This window comes from Sinocyclocheilus rhinocerous, unplaced genomic scaffold (genome assembly GCF_001515625.1).
Source record: "Sinocyclocheilus rhinocerous isolate Xijiao unplaced genomic scaffold, SAMN03320098_v1.1 scaffold576, whole genome shotgun sequence".
In the NCBI taxonomy this organism is placed as follows: Eukaryota; Metazoa; Chordata; class Actinopteri; order Cypriniformes; family Cyprinidae; genus Sinocyclocheilus; species Sinocyclocheilus rhinocerous.
In genome coordinates this window covers 3197975-3218618 of record NW_015662167.1, presented here as the reverse complement: position 1 = coordinate 3218618, position 20644 = coordinate 3197975, and the positions used below count along the sequence as shown (strand labels likewise).

Sequence of the window (20644 nt, the reverse complement as noted above, 5' to 3'; positions counted from 1 at the left end):
CAACAAAAATATTTGATTATTGTTTGCAGAGAGTCCCCCTGATTTCCCAGACCTGAGCCCTGCATATACAATCTATCTCGATTCGAACAGCTGCCTCTGAGCCCACAAAATGAGAAAGGCAGAGGTCGAGGTGAACTCGTCGCGGACTGGGAGACTGATAGCCTGAAATGTCTCTTGTATAATATGTTTTTGAGGGATCCTGTTTTTCTGCACAGCACAACAGTGTGAAAAAAGATCTCTGTCAATATTACATTGATCAACACTGATCTATTTGCTCTATTTATTTTATTTAAAATGCATAAAGTAAGTGGAGCCTATATGTTATTGTAAAGTCATAGCTATTGAAGGAGATTAGTGTAATCACTTTAAGAATTTATTATTCCGATGAAAGACTAATGTAAAAGGTTTTGTCCTTTGGCTCAGTCGTTAGCTGCCAATTCATTGTGGTGCATCACTAAATAATATGCATGAGGATATGCTGTAAGAAAAATTGATTTAAAAAAAAATAAAAACCAATTTTAAAAAATCAATTTTGGCTTATACTCATTGTACATTGCAAAAGAACCCACAGGTGCAGTTAAAAACAGTTGAGGACGAATGTAACCTACTGATTATAACCTTTCTGGCACACACCTGGCATTAGGGTTCATTTTGTGCAAGTGTCAAAATTGTGCAATGCACAAAAAAGACTGCAAAACACATAGTTTTGTCCTTCAATTCTGTAAAATATGAGGACATACCACACCGTGTTAGAACACACACCTGAACAATTACTCAAGCTGCCTGAGCAAACGCAACTTTCTTTGCAACATACACACAAGTAACAGCATACTGAAACTTGTCACGTTAATAAAATGCTGTCGTCAAGGTCTTACATTAAACACGAGAGGAATTCATTTGTAAATATTTTTAAAGGCTTCAAAAGGTTTTTTTAAAATGAAGTGGACGATGAGTGACAAGGAAAAATGTTAACCCCTCAAGGGGTGAAACAAATGGGCAAACTTTATTCTGTTGCCAAAACGCAATAGTTGTAAGTTTTAAAATGCTTACTGTCTCACTGATAAATACTGAAAAGCTTTTAGCATAGGTCTAGCAAATGAAAACCACCACCACACATGAAGAAGCCTCTCAATTACTCTTTACAAAGGGAGGTGTTTTTTCTGGACAAGAACCAAAAAGCTGTGAGCATTGTGTTCTAAGAAATGAATCGAGATGCCAATATCCTTTCTTTGCTGAGCTGTATGAATAAGTCAGGGGCTCTCATGCAGTATTCATATCCTCTACAAAAGATTTCCTTAGCTGATAAATCTATTGCTATCTGGACATGGACAGGGTGATGTCTGAGTCTCATTTTCAATGGACAACAGGGCAAAAGGGATTCCAGGATGAGATAGGAACCTGTTGATTTTGTTTTATGTTCTCCTCCTCCTTCGTGTCAAAGGCAGCGAGCCTGAAACAGAAACCAGACGCTGCCTGTTTGCCCATCAAAGAAAGACTGACAAAAACTAGACTGCTTTCTGTGAATCTACTGTGATAAAATCAGCATGGCTGTGAAAGGTAAATATATTCCATTTATAAAAATGTAGACCTATCATAGAATATTTTATACATTTTTTTAAATATATATGTAAAATGTGAGAATATCATACACTATTCTTTGGGGTTGGACTACTAATATAAATAAGCTAAACAAGAAGAATGATTAATAACTATGCATGTATAAATTACTGAAAACAATGCAAAATCAGTGATTTAATTCTAATAGAAGACAGAATACAACACACAAAAAGACAAATTGCCCTGCCTGCCCAGACTAATGAATTTTCATCTTTCCCATTAAGCATAACTTAACGAAAACATCTGAAAAAAATTAATAAAATGAAAATATGTAATTCGGTGATAAAGTGCTAGAGCCCCCCAACTCTTCATAAACAGGAGGACTAACTTCACAGGCAGAAAAATCCTTTGGGCAGTTTCCTCTGGAGACCACGGATGCCTCTGCATTATCTGACATAATGTGGGTTCTTTTGTTCCCCAGAGGAGTGGAGAAACACTATTATGACTATAGCGGTTGAAAACGTGTTGAATAATGCATGGCGAGTTAATTTATTCATGGGCTGCTTTGATTGAACAGTGCGTGTTCTTACCAAGCTTCCCTAGAGGAGGATTTCAACCCTGCGTCTAAACCTTTCTCGGAAGGGAGGCCCTCCGCTGTTTTGCCTGACACACACACACACGAGAGAGAGCAGACAGGTTTGCCGTGGAGCCTGGATGATTGTCATTCTCCACCTGTAATCCTTCCCGACACACGCGCAAACACAATTCTCTACAGCCATGACTGGGAATGTGGCAGCCCCATAGGACGGACAGGGCCTGCCTTTTTCCTTTCTTTCTTTCTTTGGTCCCCTCCTCTTTTTCCCTTTTCGCTCTCTCTCCTTTGTTTTGTGCAATTGCCTTTCTGGTTCGTTCGCCTGTCTGGCAGCTTTAACACATGGAAGGTGAGAGGAAACCTGAAGCGCTAAGACTCCCACATCTGGCCCCAGTCCCTCAAAGAGAAAACATGTTCCTCGATGGCCCTGGGCGAAATCGTGTCTAACTGACGTCTTGAGCCAAAACTCTTAAATCTTTTGGCACTGATGAGGTCTTAATACAAAGCAGAATGACAAGTAATGTTTCCTCCGCATTGATCCAGCCACATCGGCCTAGTCCTGTTAATATTTCACTCTTTACATAAGCAGAACGAGAACAAAAAAACAGAAGCAACGAAGCAGTTTCACTTAGATCTGTCTCCTGTTTCTCCTCCCTAGAAGATTGTATGTGAAAGAAAGAGAGGGAGGAAAAGAGCTCGATTTTCAAAGAACAGAGAGTGGATAGAGACCCAACAATGGAGATTGAGGTGGCAGCTGAGTGCCCATCTTGGAGTGTAGTGGATTGTGTTGTCTAAGAGGTCACTGAGCATTGCCCTCCAGCTACACAACTCAAGTGAGGCAGCTTAAGACTCTTCTCTTCTCTCGGTTTCAAGGATTTGAAGATGTCGTCTAGAGGGTGCCAGCAGCAAACCAAAACAGTGCAGGAAAAAATCTAATGAGTAGATTCTTTGTGTTCACACCTGAAGCGGTTTTCACCTCTCGAGCGGAGTGTAAACCAGACCATTTAACAATAGGCTCCCTGAATTTAGAAAAGACCAACCTTACGCTAGCTTCCCTGGGCTGCCAGCTTCCCATCAGAATGTTCTGTTAGAGTGTTTTGAACTTGCCAAAGGATAAAAAGGTTAAACATGGATACATTAGGAGAAGCAGGGGTGCTGCCAACCAAGGTCTCCATCCATTATTCAAAAAGCATGGCCTTCTGAAAGCAGGCATTATTTATGACGTGCAGCAGATCTATGCCAACGACATGTGCTTATCATCAAGCTCATTAAGAGTGATCTGAACCACTTGATGCTGCATGAGTTTAAAGAAAATCAATTTGTATTTTGTGTATGCGTGTACATGCCAGCATTTCCGACCTAGCTATGCTTTAGAGACAAAATTCCTGAGAAATGCCTCCAGAAGCTGTATTGGAAAAACAAACTAATGTCCATCTAATGTCCTCAAAGGAAAACCAGCTTATAAAAAGGCTAAATAACATTGTTATTTACTTCTTAAAATGCAAAATTGTTTTTAAGGCTAGGCTTACTCTATTGACTTTCTACTTCAGCCCCTAATGTGTCTATAATGATCAGATTATTCGAGATGGTCCTCACTGCAGAACACAAGATCCAGGGGGCGAGGTTGGATCCAGATCCAACTCCTCCCACCTTACATATACCTAAACCTACCTGTCTCCACTCCCTGATCCCTAAACCCACCCATCTCCACCCCCTAGATGTGGATCCGCCCGCTGGATCTTTGTTCTGTAGTGAGGGGCTACTGGATTATTCTGGAATGTGTGGCTCATTTTCTAACAGAATCATTAAATAGCAAAAACTGGAACTTTATAGAAATGATACAAGTTTGTAAAAACTAGAATATTTTGCTTCAGACATTAACTGAACCAATCAACACAATGTGAAATCAATCGTTTTGAACTGTACAGAGAGTATTGTGAAAAAAACGTTTGTCCGGTCTGAAAACGTCTTTAGTCTCGACTGATGACTTGGATGGAAGAACCCGAATGCAATTTACTGTTGGCAAGTAACAAGTGGCTGATAAAAATCAAAAATGACCCAATAAGTGACTTTCCTTCTAAAAAGGCTTTTTATAGAGCATTGCATCTTGGAAACAGTCTTGAGTACACAAACAGAGTACATTTGTGCAGTGAAGCACATGTTTGCTTTTAAAATGCGTATGAGAAGGGCTCATTGGCTTCTAATGATTTTAGGCAGCAGTGTCTGATGCTATACACTACATATGTTGAACACATGAAAAATAGTATCTGACCAATATATCTGACTAATGGGACATGTGTCTAGAGGGCTGCAAATACTACATGAAGAGTGATATTTAACTGCTTAATTAAAAATGATGGACAGCTGCCAACCATATGCCAATTGTTGCATGCATGTCAGCACGTCATTGTCAGTAAATTTATAGATTCAGCTAATGGTGATCATAATGGCTGTCTGTGATCAACAAAAGCTTAGACGTAGATGAACAGCACTAATATTAAAATTTGTTGCAGACCTCTACTTTAGTATGTGTTGCATGGATTTTTCATTTCCAGCATTTCTTCAACAATGACCAATAAAAATGCAGAGCTTTCCCAAGGGAAAAGTCTGAAGATGCCATTTTAAAGCCAGTTTGAACTGCACAATAAATATTTCCAGTGTTTTTGAGTTTTGTTGGATTTAAAGTGTTTAAAATTGATGCCATTTGTTGTCACTGACCAAACATGTTCCAGCAGTATGAGCTTTATTTTCAAATCTTTATTTTATGCTGACTCTGCACTTTGGGACAACTGACTATAATTAAAAAGCAAATCATCAGTGCTGATCTTCAATAAATGGCAGTAATGAATTTACACCAAGATCAAAAGAGATCCGTGCGTGAATGCAGCTTAATAGATCTCCCGCTGTCTATGATGTCATAGTAAAAAACAACAGTAAAGATGAAGAAAAATCACTCACAGTTCTTGAATGGAAAACGTTCAGATAATCTTAAATACTGAATGCACTCTTTGTTTTTTGTTTGCAATATGTTTCTATGCTCCTCTTTATTATTTGCCACTTGCTTGTATGTTCTGAAGTTATATTAGTTTAAAATTCTAAACATACAGAATTTAAAATTCTAAACATACGGGGGGGGAGTAGATGAAGAATCGTTCTGGAATCAGATCGTGACTCCCAGAATCGGAATCGGATCAGATGGTGAGGTGACTAAAGATTCTACCACCCCTACCAAGAAATGATATAAATTCATGCTGATATTGTCCAAAATCACACTTTTCCTAGGGCTATCAAACTGCATAAACTACAGTCATCTGAACAATGACACATGGACCAATGGAGACAAACGTAATACACTATTATACAACGTAATATAAAATTTTTTATTTAAGTGGCATTTGTTGGGGAATCTTTAAAATTACTACAATACCAGGAAGGAAGATCGGGTTGTTGATGTTTGCCTGACATCCTCGCTCTGTCTGCACTGCGTGCGTGAATGCGCTGATGAGTATCCTGTCTACGCGAACTGGGTGCGCAGAGGTATGCTAATACATACGTTGACAGGCAGGTAGGAAAGCATATTAAAACGCTCGGGCCGAACGTTTTGATTAGACGAACATTTCTTGATCCTACACCTTTCACAGAATATATAAATACAGACAAATACATTTAGACCACTTAACTTAATGATTGCTATCGGGATGTGAAGAGACTTTCAACCAGCATAACAAAAAATGTTTCTGAAGACAATCACCTATTGCACCTTTAACTTGTCTGCAGGCTCTAAAAGATAGAAGTTATGCTTTACATTTCATTAATGGTTTGTTTATTCCTAAGTATGAAGTTAATACTGCAAGATAAATCTGCGGCTGCACACAAAATAAACCATATCTGCAACCAAAAAGAAAGCCTCCTTTTGTCATTTCCCTTTCCATCACAGGCTTTTTACTTCATTGAACAATTTCTGAGCTGAGGCTTTCAGATTGATTAGTAAAGCAATAGGTTTAGACCACTGTATGAAATGAGCAGTCTGTATGAGGCAGTAACAAATTGGCAGACCATGGTAGAAAACGACAGATGCACAATCTGTTTGCTACCATTTTAAAAGCTTTTGAAAAGCATGGAGGCCATCAGTGCGCCAGCCATCTTGGCAAAGGGCTGAGGATACAAATCCAAAAAAGTTTAAAGGTGTCAAACGTTATCAAAATGTAAATGTCAATGTCAATAATATGAAATGTTCGGTGCTAGCTATCCAACCATTATCAGCAATTAAAGAGCAAGCACATCAGTCATTTACTTGACTTGTACAGGGAAGCATAATGAGCAATAATCGGTACAATAATTCGAGTCACCTGACCATATGTCAGATACAGTTGAGGTGTGGCCGTGTGGTTCAAAGGCTAGCCGTGCCCTTGAACTGGTGTTCACACCTCATGCACTAATCCAACTTCAGGCCTCTCGTTTCTATGTTCTCAGGCGAGACCTGGTCTCCCAGTCTGATCCTGCAGGTGCTCCGGCAGCCATATATCACCATGCAACAGCCCGAGCCATATGGTCCCCACAAAGAGCGGTATGTTTCAGAAAAAGGCCCATTCTTCATCCCCGACAAGGGGGGTTTTTGGAATAAGTGGCCCTTCCAGCCCTATCACTCAAAACCCTAGCAGCACGTAGCGGAGAGGGACATTTAGGTAAAAACCCTGACATGTTCTGTGCCCAAACTGTGTAATCAAGAACACGTTTTTCCAATCACTCTATGAGGCGGGCCCCTCTGATGAGAAAAAGCCCACTGAGGGACTCATGCATTACCGCATGCATGCAACGTGTCTGCCACACATCACCGCAGGCCGCAGAGAGCGAATGTATCAAGAGGCAGGCCTGCAGTGGGAAGACGCCTTCATGTCACCAACTATACAACGTGTGTTGAGTTTTGGGGGCGGCTCTTAATAATTCACTCTAAGCCCACCAGAAACATCAAATGCAGATTTATGTTCTCGCTTAATCACCGGCTACTGTTTAATTTAGCTAATAATAAAAAATACCCCCAGACTGATTAATATAATGCATAGCCACTGTGCCAAAAGGGAGCACAAAGAAAAGCTGTTTCATATAAATGACTTACTTGGACTAGTAAAACGGCACATGACGAGAAATCAAAGGAAGGAGTTTTAAAGGGTGAGAATAATTTTAACACAATCTTAACAGAGCCAAGGCTTAAAAGATCTAAACGTATGACAGTCGAGCCAGCGTAAGCCTCGTTCATCAAGCGCAGAGCTGTGTTTTCTCAATGCGTGACTCTGAAGGGTTTTGAACAAAGGAGAAATCAGGTCGCTCAATGTTGTAATTGATATGCCGGGCCACTCCTATGGGGACGGGGTATCATAAACAGGGGAAATTGGCTGGGTGGTATTGTTTATTTTCCTAGACTGATTAGGCACACTTGACTCATGATGAACAGCGCAGGTGGCAGAGATGTCTACAACGAAAACACTGATAAAATCCACACTGAATCGATCCAATTTACAGATTATTCTATATGACCTGAGCGTAAAAGTCATCGCCCTGCAGTGTATTTGCACAGTCACTGTGGTTGAGCGTGATGCTGACAGATTGTGGGTAATGCTTAGAACTGACAGCCTAGCTAAATCCATGCACATGACATCTTGTGTTAGTGTCAGATAAAAACGGCATTCAACATATGCAATTTGAAAAATAACATTCTGCACATTAACACCATCACATGACTCATTCATTTTCATAAAACCGCCTCAGTCACATCCTCCTCTTCACATTTATTCCCTTGGGAGGCTGTATAAATTTTCCAGCTGCCTGCCTGGATGATCCATGATGATTATTATCTGAAAGGTAGAGCTGGTGGAAGGTATGGAAAATAGTAATCACTATTTGCTATACCACATATTGTGCTCCTGTTTCTGCAAGCAGTGTTACTTCATGGATACAGCGTTTCCAGACATTGTTTAACCAATCCCAGCGGACGCATATCTCAGTAACTTGACTAAAAAGAAAAATCTATATTGAACGGACACACTTCAAATAATAATAATATTTTAAAAAATGGCAATGTGTTTTCTTTGTCCTTTCCTTTTAGTTCTGAAGAGTTGATTCCAAAAGCTATTTTCCGATTAAATGTGTCTGCATTTGAAAATAGAAACAAAATGACCTGTTGTTGTTGAGGCCTCATATTTTCCACTGATTGTTGCTGCTGCACTCTAATTGATGGGTTGAAGCTCAAATAATGAGTTGCTTATCATTCTAAAGACATATTTTATCCATATGTTCTTGAAACGTCAAATGAATGTCTCTGAATAAATGAATGCTGATGTGGATCCAAAATTAACTTTTTGCCACCCCAGCCAGTAAATGGGTGAATTGAGAAAATGCATGGCCATAAAATTTTTTTAAGTAGGCCATGAAACTGTATTTAGCATCATTTCACAACAACACAGATCAAGACATCACTTACAGAACTATAAACAAGATCAGCCACTCTCTGTCTGTCTGTCATAAAACTGCATTTGTCACACAAAAACATGAAGGCATGTGATTGTTTTCATTTTATAGCTTTGTTTAACGCAAGGAATATTCACGATGTGTGTCACCAGTGAATTGGTGGAGGAGAAAACATTAGGCATACTATTTCATATACAGGTGCATCTCAATAAATTAGAATTAAAAGAACCAAAGACTTAAACTACTTCAGTCTGTGTGCATTTAATTTATTTAATACACGAGTTTCACAATTTGAGTTGAATTACTGAAATAAATGAACTTTTCCACAACATTCTAATTTATTGAGATGCACTTGTATATTCTAAAAAGTATGAAGTTCTTAATAAGGTCAGTAGCCAACTGGCAAGTTTACGATTTTTATTTGCATTTGGTGCTTGGTAAATGTTAGATTTGGACCCTGACTACAGGTATCCTTATGACTGTACATAGGGCAATATTTAGGGGGGTTCCAAAAGAGGGTTTCAATGTCTAGACACATTTATTAAGAAAAAAAAGAAGCCTTAAAGCCTCACTAATTGTATTGACCATCACACCCACCTGCTGCCCCTTGCTAAGCTCAACCCAACCATGGTGCTTAACGGAGATAATTCAGAGAAGAGTTAAGGCAGTCCACCATGGGTCAGTCTGAACTAATTGGACTGCAGCTGCTTAACCCATAATACAACATAACATTACCCTTCTGTTGCTGTGACCCCTGGCCCTGGCTTAAAACTTCTTGATCCCCTCACCTTCAATTCCAGCTTGGAATTTATTGTATTCTATTCTTTTCTAGTGGCCGATGTGAGGCTTACCAATGTAATTGCTGTAAGGAAACATACAATTATATACAATTAATTAAACATTCAACAATTCATAAACATTTAATTGTGCCATCTATTATGATGCTGTGATCTCGACTTCAAGTCAGAAAAACAAAAGATCACAGACTTTCTGAAGGGTTCATATTACTTATGAATTAATAGGAATACAACAGAGGATTACCCCGCCCGCCCTTTCCGAGTGCAGTCAAGTCACAGCTATGGGCCAAATCGCTCAATTATCTCTGCTAATTCCCTCGGTGCCAAGCTAATGCAATTATATGCAAACAAATAGCTCTATGGTAACACTTTTTCTCTGTGGCGCGCTTCGCCTTTCAGCGACAGGTAATTTTGATTAGCTCGGCCTGTCAAAAACAGCCTGGGCATCCACTAGTGTAGCATTTCTAAACACAAGCGAAGGGAAGTCAAATAGCTGTATTTAATTTCAAATCGTACTTTATTAAGCGAAACAGGAAAGTGGCAATTGGACCCCCTACATATTATTTCAACATAATTCTGTCACCAGAGGGGCCGTAGCATGCAAACTTAGATTAGCCATGAAAAAGTCACAGGTGGCCTGGGAATGGAGTTCGGGTGTTAATCCTGTAAGGAGGAGGCTGACACATAGCCCAAAACTGCGTTTGTTCCAGCTCACATTGCACTGCCAAACCAGTGCATCTGATTCTTGCGGAAAACAACAAAGTGAGAAGTGTAATTCAGCACTAGTGTGGAAGGAAAAGGCATCAAGGCAAAATACTGCGGTAGCAATCAATGAATGTTTATACTTAAGCAAATTAACCCAACTTGGCTGCTTATTCCCCTGTCTACAGTTCGATTGACTGGAATGCAGAGAATTCACAGTTTGTTTAATTACGAAAATAGCAGGAATTCGCCTCTCAACAAGTACAGTCCTCTGAGGGACAAAGACTGCAAGGCATCCATCACAGCATTCAGGAGTCTAAACGCAATGAAAAAACAGAAAGGCATCCTGTGGCTAACAGAGACCCTTGCACTCACTTCTGGGATGAGGAAGCTTTCCGTTTGTGAGTGCATGTTGTGACCCAGCCCTGTGCAATGGAAGAGTCAGCGTCACAGTGGTCCGAGACCGTTGCTGCGTTTGCTATTGACAAGGATGAAAGCAATAACATCAGGCTCATTTATAACAGGACCATGGGTCACATCCCCAAGGAGCCAGTAAAAGTCAAGCCGGCAGCCCCCCAGCCTGAGAGAGAGGATGCATGCAGTCAAGGCCTGGCGGCGGAAATGCCAGGAGACGTCAAGTGTGTGCAGCAGTTCAGGTGAATGCGGCTTCCCTTTGTGATGCAGATGAGGATGCAATCAGCCTGCCTTTATCTCTGAAGACAGACTGTACTCTGGGAGACACAGAGCAGCACTGTGCTAGTTCAGAGGAATTGTGTTTGTCGAACGCCTTGATGGAAGGCAGATGTTTAATAGTGTGTGCGAACAAGGTCTGACCTACTGCAAGAACACACAACTGTCACTAACTTTAGCTCAGGAAGATTGTTCTTAAATGAACAATTCACCCAAAAATGAAAAGTGTCATCATTTACTCACCCTCATGTCATTCCAAACCTCTAACACTTTTTCTAGGGCCCTATGATTTCCGCGATGCAGAAAACGCGGACGGAATCACGGAATACAGTCATAAAAAATTTAATTTACTGTATAACGTTGAATGTCACAGAATTTGCCAAATTTTGGATGGATACATCAAAAGTAGGTCAGTACACTTAAATCAAAACGTGATATGGACTGGTGTCTGTTAATATTAAGTCGCAAAAATACCATTTAAATATGAATCCTGCATGTTCTGATTTCGTTTACTATACACATACCATGCTACTATCATCTTATCATATACAAATACAAACCTAAAGGTCTTCACAACAACCTGTCAAAATAATATTAAAAATAAAATAAGGAATATTTACCAAAAAAAAAAATTTACCTGAATTTATTTAGCAGAAAAATGTAAATACACAACACAGTATTTCTGGGGAAAAAAGACATAAATAAAATAATAATTCATTATTTTTTAATAAAATCAATTAATTAGAGATGCTTGAGATTAGTAATATTTAATGAAACAATTAAAATGCAATCCAGAAAATTAATGGAAAACAGAATTTGGTAAAAATAAAACTGAACACTATTGACTTTTACTGTTTGGAAAGAAAGTCAAACAGGTTTAACACGACATGAGGGTGAGTAAATGTTGAACTTTAATATTTATGTGAATTATGCCTTTAACATCAATAGAAAAGTTAGTACTAATGACATCAACCAAGTATCATTTGCATTTCATCACAGGTGCAGGCAGGATGATTCATTTGCTTGTTTGTTTGTTCTCTCGCCCTCATTTTATAATTCGCTACTTGCGTGAATGTGACACTGATCCAATATTCCAGTATCAAGTGCATAGGATTGCAGCTATCACAAATGTTATTAAAAAGTGATTGATGTGGATACTAAATTTGTTAAACTTTTTTTGATTCCCAAAAATACCAGTGGCCCTGTAACAGTGGTTAAAGTGGCTTTGCTTGCACAAGACGATTTGCAATTATGCTCCTTTAATTAGACCCTTAAGACAACCAGCCAACTGAAACTTAATTAGCTAAACTACTCCCAGTGCCACAAGCCTAATGTACAGTAAAAATCACATTCAGGGGTCTATATGAACTGAACAAAAATCAATACTCCAACATCATAAATGTGACATCCAACACACTCCTGGTGGTGGTACAACATGCTTGAGGTCTAGGATCACTTGCAGTATGACGTGTATGACGGATGTTCATCCCCTAAGACCACCTTTTAACTGGGCGTATTATTATGGCTACACAAACATAGAACGAACAATGGAAGCTCACATATGCATGAGTAATCGCATTGCTCACAGCTCTAAGGAGTAAAGGACTGCCTGCATATTTCATTTTGAATGTGTTTTGCAGAATGCTTAGTAAATTGCAGGAGGCAGTTTGCTCAGCATCTGGTTACAGTAAAGATAAACGTTCTCGCAAAAATGGCCAATGGGAATGAGAAAGAGCCATTCTGATCCACCAGTAAGCACTTAGACGTGAATAAATAAGTTGATTAGGATGCATTAATCTATGCATGAACATAGATTAAATGATCTAAGTATGCGGTGATTAAAATATGTTCTATGTAAAGTCTCTCTAGCTCTGTACTGAACCACAGCCTGAGTCTCGTCTTGTACTGCAGATTGAAACAATTATCACCTCAAGGTAGAAAAACACAGCTATCATTTAGCTGTTTGAGAAAATCCCACATGACCTTCATATTTTGTAGCATACAGACCCTCATTTGTCCTCTCTACACTAACATTAAAGGGGTCATATGATGCTTTTTTAAAGATCAATATTTTGTGTATTTGGTGTAACAGAATATGTTGACATGCTTTAATGTTCAAAAAACACATTATTTTTCAAATACTGTACATTATCGTAAGTCCTCTATGCCCCGCCTCTCTCAAACGCTTCGTTTTCTACAAAGCCCCCTCCTTTATTTCCACATAGTGGGGTAGATATGTGGGGGCGTGTTAGGACGAGCCGTTTTAGGGGGGCGTGGCAGAGTCTTAACTTTGATAAAGAATATCTCTTTGGTTTTGAGATTTTAGTCTTTGCAACTTCAGGGATCTTATCTATGCACAATCAGCTTGTAACACTCCAAAGAGAAAGGAAAACTTGAAATCGCATCATATGACCCCTTTAAAGTCAGCCAAGCTCAGGTAATGGTCAAACTGTCATGATACGGTTCTCCAGCTTTGAGATAATGTGTAAATAAGCACAGAAATAGCTAAGTATATGTACAGAACATAATGTGAAACAAAAAGCGATTTTAATTGATTGTCAACAGCTGCATTCATGTTTTTCCGCACACATTACAATTGTAATTAAAGTTTGTTTAGAGCAAATATGTTAATTGCAATTTGCAAAACTGTAAAATTACCAAGGACGAGAAAAACATTTTTTTTTTAATCCCAACAAAAGCAGTAGCCAGATACAATATAAAAACCAATGAGCACAGAGAGCACAAAGTCAAATTAAAAGTCATTAAACATAATCAACTCTTAAAAGTTTTAAAACAAATCTTGAGTCATGTTGCAATACTTCACAGAAGCCTGAACCATTCGACTTATGAGCATTTACATTTATTCATTTAGCAGACGCTTTTATCCAAAGCGACTCTGAGACAACAAGCAATTCATCATAAAGAGGGAAATAAACACAGGAAGTGTTTCTAATATAAAGTTTCAGACATTGTTTAGATTAGTACAAGCTAGACATTTTTAAATGAGCATTAAAGGAAGAAACACAATATCAATCAATTAATTTTTTCCCCTCTGACATCAGGCACCAATTGGTTATTGTACATGTGTGGGGAAAAAACAATTTGGGCCACTTTCAAATGTGAATTTAAATGCAAAATATCTGATACCTGGCCATTATCTTACATTTCAATACTCATATATGATTGTCATCATATTTTGCAATTGTAATATGACAGGTTAGATCTGAAGTAAAATAATAAGGTTAAAGAAAAGTAATAAAAAAATAAATAAAAAATAAGGTTAGAGAATACATTTTTATTTCTATTTGTCAATTAGGGTGGGTAGTCAGAGGAACCAAGAGGAAGTTATCAATCTAATGTCAAAAAACAAACTAGAATGCAAAGAAAAATTATACAAAATACAAAATTCATACAAAAATGGAGGTAACACTTTACAAAAAGGTTCCATTTGTTAACATTAATTAATAACAGTTAACAACATAAACTAACAACAACAAAAATACTTATAAAGTATTGATTGCAACATTTAAAATTAAAAGTTGTAGTCTGAGGTTTGAAGGGATATAGATTTCTACTCCACTGGGGGTGTGTGACCCTTTCATTGGATGGAGTGACATCACTTTTCTGACTCATCCAGAAGGGAGGAATGTGGTAGAGAGTAGGGCTGGGCGATATAGCTAAAAAATGTATCAACGATATAATGTTTCATATCGTTCGGTATCGATAATTATTGAAATTTTTTATAACCTTTTTTAAAACAAAGAGCAATAGAAAAAAACTTTTAAATTTAACCACTGTATTTTTAAATTAACCCAATTTATTGAGACAAACAACAAATATTTTTTGTTTAAACAGTCAAACACAAAATAAAAATTAAACAAATATCTAATTTCTAATGTTTTATATGCAGATTAAATAGGTCTTTATTGTATAGGTCTAATTGTCTCCCGTTTCGGTTTTAACCTAATCAAGATCTTCTACGCATTGAGCTACTATATTTCTCTAATATTTTGAATGAATAACGCAGCAACTGCGTGTCTTGTGGGCTAGACTTATAAAATATTAAAATGCAACAACGTCACTTACATCATCATGACTGCATCTCGCGCTCCTCTAATGACGCTCCCAGACTCACACCTAACATTTGATTGTACTATTTTTGCATTCAAATGCAAATGTTTATTTTAAATTCGACTAATATTCTTTTTTTTTTATTCACAATCTCCTCATCACAGGCAGGCACAGCACTCAATTCAGCATGTGTTCGTGTTTGTGTGTGCGGTCTGCGTCACTCATAGCACGTGCCTATATCGTGCGCTATATCGAACATTTTTTCTATCGTTATCGAAGAGGGTGAACCGTCGATAAATATTGATACCATTTTATCGCCCAGGCCTAGTAGAGAGTGCCTCTGAACCGCCTCTATAGGGAGTATAAAGGGAGTTTCCAGTGAGCATCAGAGTCACTCTCAACACACTTGCAGGAAACTGCCTGGACCTGACCAAAGTAACCCTATATTACAGGAAAATAATTACAGATAGTGTGCGATTCAGCGCATGTGGATCACACTGATATGGTCAAATTCTGAAGAGGGGAGTAATGAGCATAATAAGTTCGGCAGTCATTACTAAAATGATTTTTCAATTTCTGCTAAATTGCCAGTCATAATTACATAGCAAGACAAGTTTAACTCTAACCGGCATGTTTTATTAAATAGACTGACTCGACTTAAACAAAAGTGAACTTCTTTGATAGGGTGACTGTCAACAGATTGTGAATTCCTTAAATTGCTGAGTGCATAGGCAGTTGCCAAACACAAGAACCTGCTTAAAATACACAGCAAGCGCAGAAGTGACACACTCATGAAACAAAAACCTCCAAGTCCAACACTGTCAAAGATAGCATGCTGTGTCGAAAGCTGCTGGATTTCTGCAAAAAAAAAAAAGCCCATTTCCCATGAGTCTCTCTGCTATTCCAGACTTTCTGCATGGTCAAGGTAGCCCTGGGCAGTTCCCTCGAAACGTGACACCCGTCTCACTTGAGAAACAACTGGTACCAGCACTAATTGAAATTTTGCATGCAAAGTGACAATAGCCGGGCCCTGGGCAGCATGGATTAGACACTGAATGGAGGCGGATTCTTTGTGAACGCCACTGTGGAGGCTGGCGTACAGACGGGCTCCCTGCATCTGCTCATTCAGCGGACTGAGAAAACACAGGATTGAGAGCAGCCGCTCGCTTTACCTTCTATCTAATCCTGTTTCTGAACCTCTATCACCACTTCTCCACCCCACGCTCTGCCATTTGTTACTCACCCGAAAAACTGTAATGCTATGTGTCGACTTACGCTGCAGTGGCCCACACTCGTCGTATAGCTAGAAAGGACAAGACGCATTTACATTTGAAAGCAGATTATTCAAACTTGGCAGGCATTTCAAAGTGGAAGTGTTGATATGAGGGCTAAAATGTTAACAAAAAATAGCTTTAATTATCCCTCCCTCTGTTGTTTAGAGTGTTATGGAAATAGATTGTGAAAAGCTTAGCTGAAACAAACTTTGCACTAGCACAAAATGCTGAGCAAAAAAAAAAAAAAAAAATCGGAGAAACAGCAGTATTTGTGTAACTTCCGAATCAAATGAAATTCAAATGAAATATTTTGATAGCTTTACAATGATAAACTGACCAATAAATTACAAAAAGCAGAAACTAAAAGAAATGGAAAATATTCATATACACAAGTCATGAAAATAGTATTGTGATACTAGATTATCATCAAGGCCCTTATTAAAACCGGCTGTACAAGTTATTTTTACTCTTGAACAAAACAAGGTTGTAGATATTATGTGCAAACTTACTAAAGACAAATGTCTAAAAATTTTCATCATGTTGGACAGCACGTTAATATATAATCAGCATTCAGATATTTGTATACAGTATGGGAACAGACGCAGCTGCATATGCGACGTCTCAAGATGAGAGAGAAGTCACATTGTATCATGACATTATGACAGCAAAATGGAATGCATGCTGGGAATATTGAAATAGTGAGGAATCTTTTGTACGACTGGTGTCCTACTTACAATAGATGCCAACTGTGACGTCGTAAACAAAATGCAGCTCAACCGCGGCCCTATAGATAACCTGCTTAATAGCATTTTAAAACCATCAAGCATTTAATTGTGATTGTAAATCACATAATGCAAATCCAGCGGATATAGTAAAAATGAATTTTCTAAATGTATTCGTTTAAAATCCTATACATAACATTGTGTCATTACACTGAAGCAACTGAGACGCAAAGCAGAACAGAAAAAAGGGGGGGAAAGGCAAAATCAGACAACTTTGAAATAGAGAAATGACACAAAATACATTTTTTAATAATCACTGAAGAGCCACAGGCACAAGAACTAATACTAAATTACACTGTAACTTCAAACATCTGCATAATGCAAGCGGACATTTAAAAAAAATAGCCACTGAGGAAAACTTCAAAGTCCCTAAGACTGGCAGCATCATTTGATGTAAAAACACAATGAAGAGCTGCTCCATATTTTATGGTCACCTACTGGGAAAAATCTGTCTAAATTCACAAATGCAATTCCCGCTTGGGCTTGAAAAAAAGCACTTGATGCACTTTATTCTAATAATAAAGGAGTCTCAAACTTAAGAGCAACAGAATCTTATATCTTGAGTGTCACTACGATGGCCATGCAACCTGTTTTAATTATGATATTTCACACAGACAAGTACATTAAACACAAGAGAACTTGCAGCAAAACGCATTTGAGTTACCACATCACAACTGAAATAAAACATCTAAAATTACATGAGAATTTACACACTTAGCGAGGCGAATAAATGCTGTTGTATAAGGCTTTAAGATGACGTCAAATCTCACAGACCCATCTCCACTACTGCCTGCCATCACTTTGTTTTTAAGGTTGAGGCAGCGTTGACCTCTTTTTCAACTCTCTAATTTTTCATGTGTAAGTGCAACGCTTTAACACCATTGGCTGAAAAACTAGGGTGACAGTCAGAGGAAGAATGTGTATCGACCAATCACTCCTGATTTTGCGATTAAGCAACCCATAAGGAAAAATAAAAAAATCTTGATTAGACGGGGGAAAAAAGCATTAAGACATAATATTATGACTAATATTACATAAATTTACACATATATGTACACACACACACACACATACTGTATACATACACACACCATCGTTAATTCTGGTGAGTGTGAAATACATATAGTTGCCAAAATCCACTCAATACAAAATATGGAACCTCTTTTCCAGTAGAAAACAATGTAGAAAATCATCATTTATACTTTTATGTAGAATGAAGACCGTGATAAAAGCAACATTTACATTACAAAAAAGAAAAAGGTCAAACAAACTTTTAGGACCATAAGTGCTCAATCAGAAAAATTATTTTAATTCTTTTAATTCCTTCATTAAAGGCCCAGGCTTCTTCTATTTTTTTATTATTATTATTTGAATTACTGTACATATTACATTTCAAATTAAATTAAATTTGGCTGTGAAATATTTCAACGTTTTAAGCAAGTCCATGAAAAAAAATTAACCTCTTTATTCAAGTGACATGATTAGTAAAATTAATATTCAAAACTATCTGAAATTGAAAAGTCAGTACAACATAAATGTAAAAAGTTATAATAATATTTAAGTAGTTTATGGTTTATACTGCTCCATTATTATTATTTTTTTTTTAAAGAAAGATTTATTAGCAACAGAAAAAGCAGTCCTGCAGTGCTGTTGAATGAGCTCTTATTTAATTAAAATACAGTTGTGCCTGAGTATCCAACTGTGTTACTTGTATTATGATTCTTTTTATTATTATTTTTTATCTACACTGTTGTTAGTCTTACTGTGCGTTGAGCATGCTAAATATCTGATAAAACCTTTAATCCAAAAACATAAATAAAATGACCTCGTTTTAAAATCTCCAGCCTAAATGTACAGATTTGTGTATGCCTATTATTCATCCATTACATGACAATAAACACAAGTATCATTAAACTTGAGAACTACAACCACAAGAGGTTCCTGTAATACCAGCAATGCCTACTTAAAATTCATTGAGCATAATTCACTGGACACAGACACTTCAAACTGCCGGGGACTGAAAGTGTGGTCAGTAAGTGAGAATAAAGGACTGTATTTGGTTGTTTTGTAATTGTATGCTCACTGAAACCTGTTTCATTGTCCAACATGCTGAGTCCAGCATCACCATTTCAGCTCTGAATACCCGCTGCACAGAAGCTTAAAACAACACGTGAATGTGTTAAAGAAATATTAATAGAGAAAAATAAGATTACCTATAGAAGGGGTTTGGGTTTAATATTTCACCTCAGACATGACTGTACAAATAAGGGACGCGAATCTCGTGCATGGTTCGCGCAAACACACGTATCCACGCGTGGGATAAAAAAAATTGCCGTTTTAATGTTCCTACTGCATATTACATTATGATAGATATATTATTTCTCCAACTCATAAAGTCATTTATCTGATGCTCGCCAAATAAATGCGTTTATGAGCCACATGTGATGATTTTACTAGAATATAATTTGCCTGACAGAACAAGCTCTATCAAATGAATACGTTCCTGTCAGGGAGAATTTAACCGTTAAAAAATGTCACATTTTTCCGAGTCTCATTCCACATTCGTTAATTAGCGAAAAACGGTTTCGTATCTTATTTCTTGGATGGCATTCAAAACTAACGTGCCGTGACCGTAAACTCTCAGTTTGTCGGCAAGATGCTGGACTCGCAAAACACGGGGAGAAACGTCTTACCTTCAATAGCCAGGACCGAGGGTAGTGTCCATAAAATCCAAAGGATATCCATCATTGGTTTCTTAGGGGAGAAATTATATAAAGTCCAGACATTCAAATAAAATGAGCCCTGAAAGCCATTGATATCAGACGCTGGCGCAGACCGGCAGACTTTCACCTTCCGTTGAATGAATAAGATGCCATAAACACAACTAAAATCCTAAGCGAGTATGGACGAGACCAAATGAGTCAGACGAGGGGGGGACGGTGGTTGGGAGCTGCGCGTGAGATCGGCTGGAGGATGAATGTGCATAGGAAACGTCGCTTTATAAATAAGAAAAAGCTGTTTTAAATATTATTTCAATAATAAGAATGGATCCGAGTCGATTCCCGTCGGACAGACTATAAAAGCGTCAAGCCAGCCAACCCGAAAGCGCAATTTTATTCGGTCCCACCTGTCAATCAATGCAAGAGCGTACCTATTCAGCCTTATCAGCGGATGCGGTAGAAAAATTGTGACAATTGGGAATACAGGGAGGTGTGAATTTAGACAGACTCTTAGATGATTTATAAAGATTAATCGAAAATTATGTTTGTTGTAATTGTTGTGATGGTATCGGAATAGTCTGTCGCCTTCGTTTTTTTTTTTTCTGTTTACCACATTCTTCATTAAAAAAAGTAAAAGGTAAGATGGCTTTTAAAATTACTGTGAAACGATGGGTATACATAAATACCAGAAAGTGTATAAAATAAGCATATGCTTATTATATAATTGTTTCTAAAGTATTTACGTTTATATTGTGCTTAATAATATATGTTTTAAAAAAATACGAACAAGTAAAAAAAAAAATAGAAGCATCTTTCAATGTACAAACAAAATTGTCTGGCATTATGGGCATTTGAAACTTAGTTTTAAAGAGACACAGATGTTTTATATGTACACACTGAAGCTAAATCAATGAGAGCAGAATGAGATACAATGTGTCTGGCAGCTGTGACCAACTCACTAGGCCTCATTTGCAATTTTAACAATGTGTGTGTC

General features: G+C 37.8%; 1 protein-coding gene across 1 annotated transcript in view; it reads right to left on the bottom strand.

The window, feature by feature from the left end:
• Positions 1 to 19775, bottom strand: part of LOC107727812 (ephrin type-B receptor 2) — a 143230-nt gene extending 123455 nt beyond the window's left edge. The window contains exon 1 of the mRNA XM_016537810.1: positions 19624 to 19775. Coding sequence (XP_016393296.1) covers positions 19624 to 19678 — 55 coding nt within the window. The 5' untranslated portion in view covers positions 19679 to 19775. The remainder of the gene's footprint in view (positions 1 to 19623) is intronic.
• Positions 19776 to 20644: the final 869 nt, after the last annotated feature.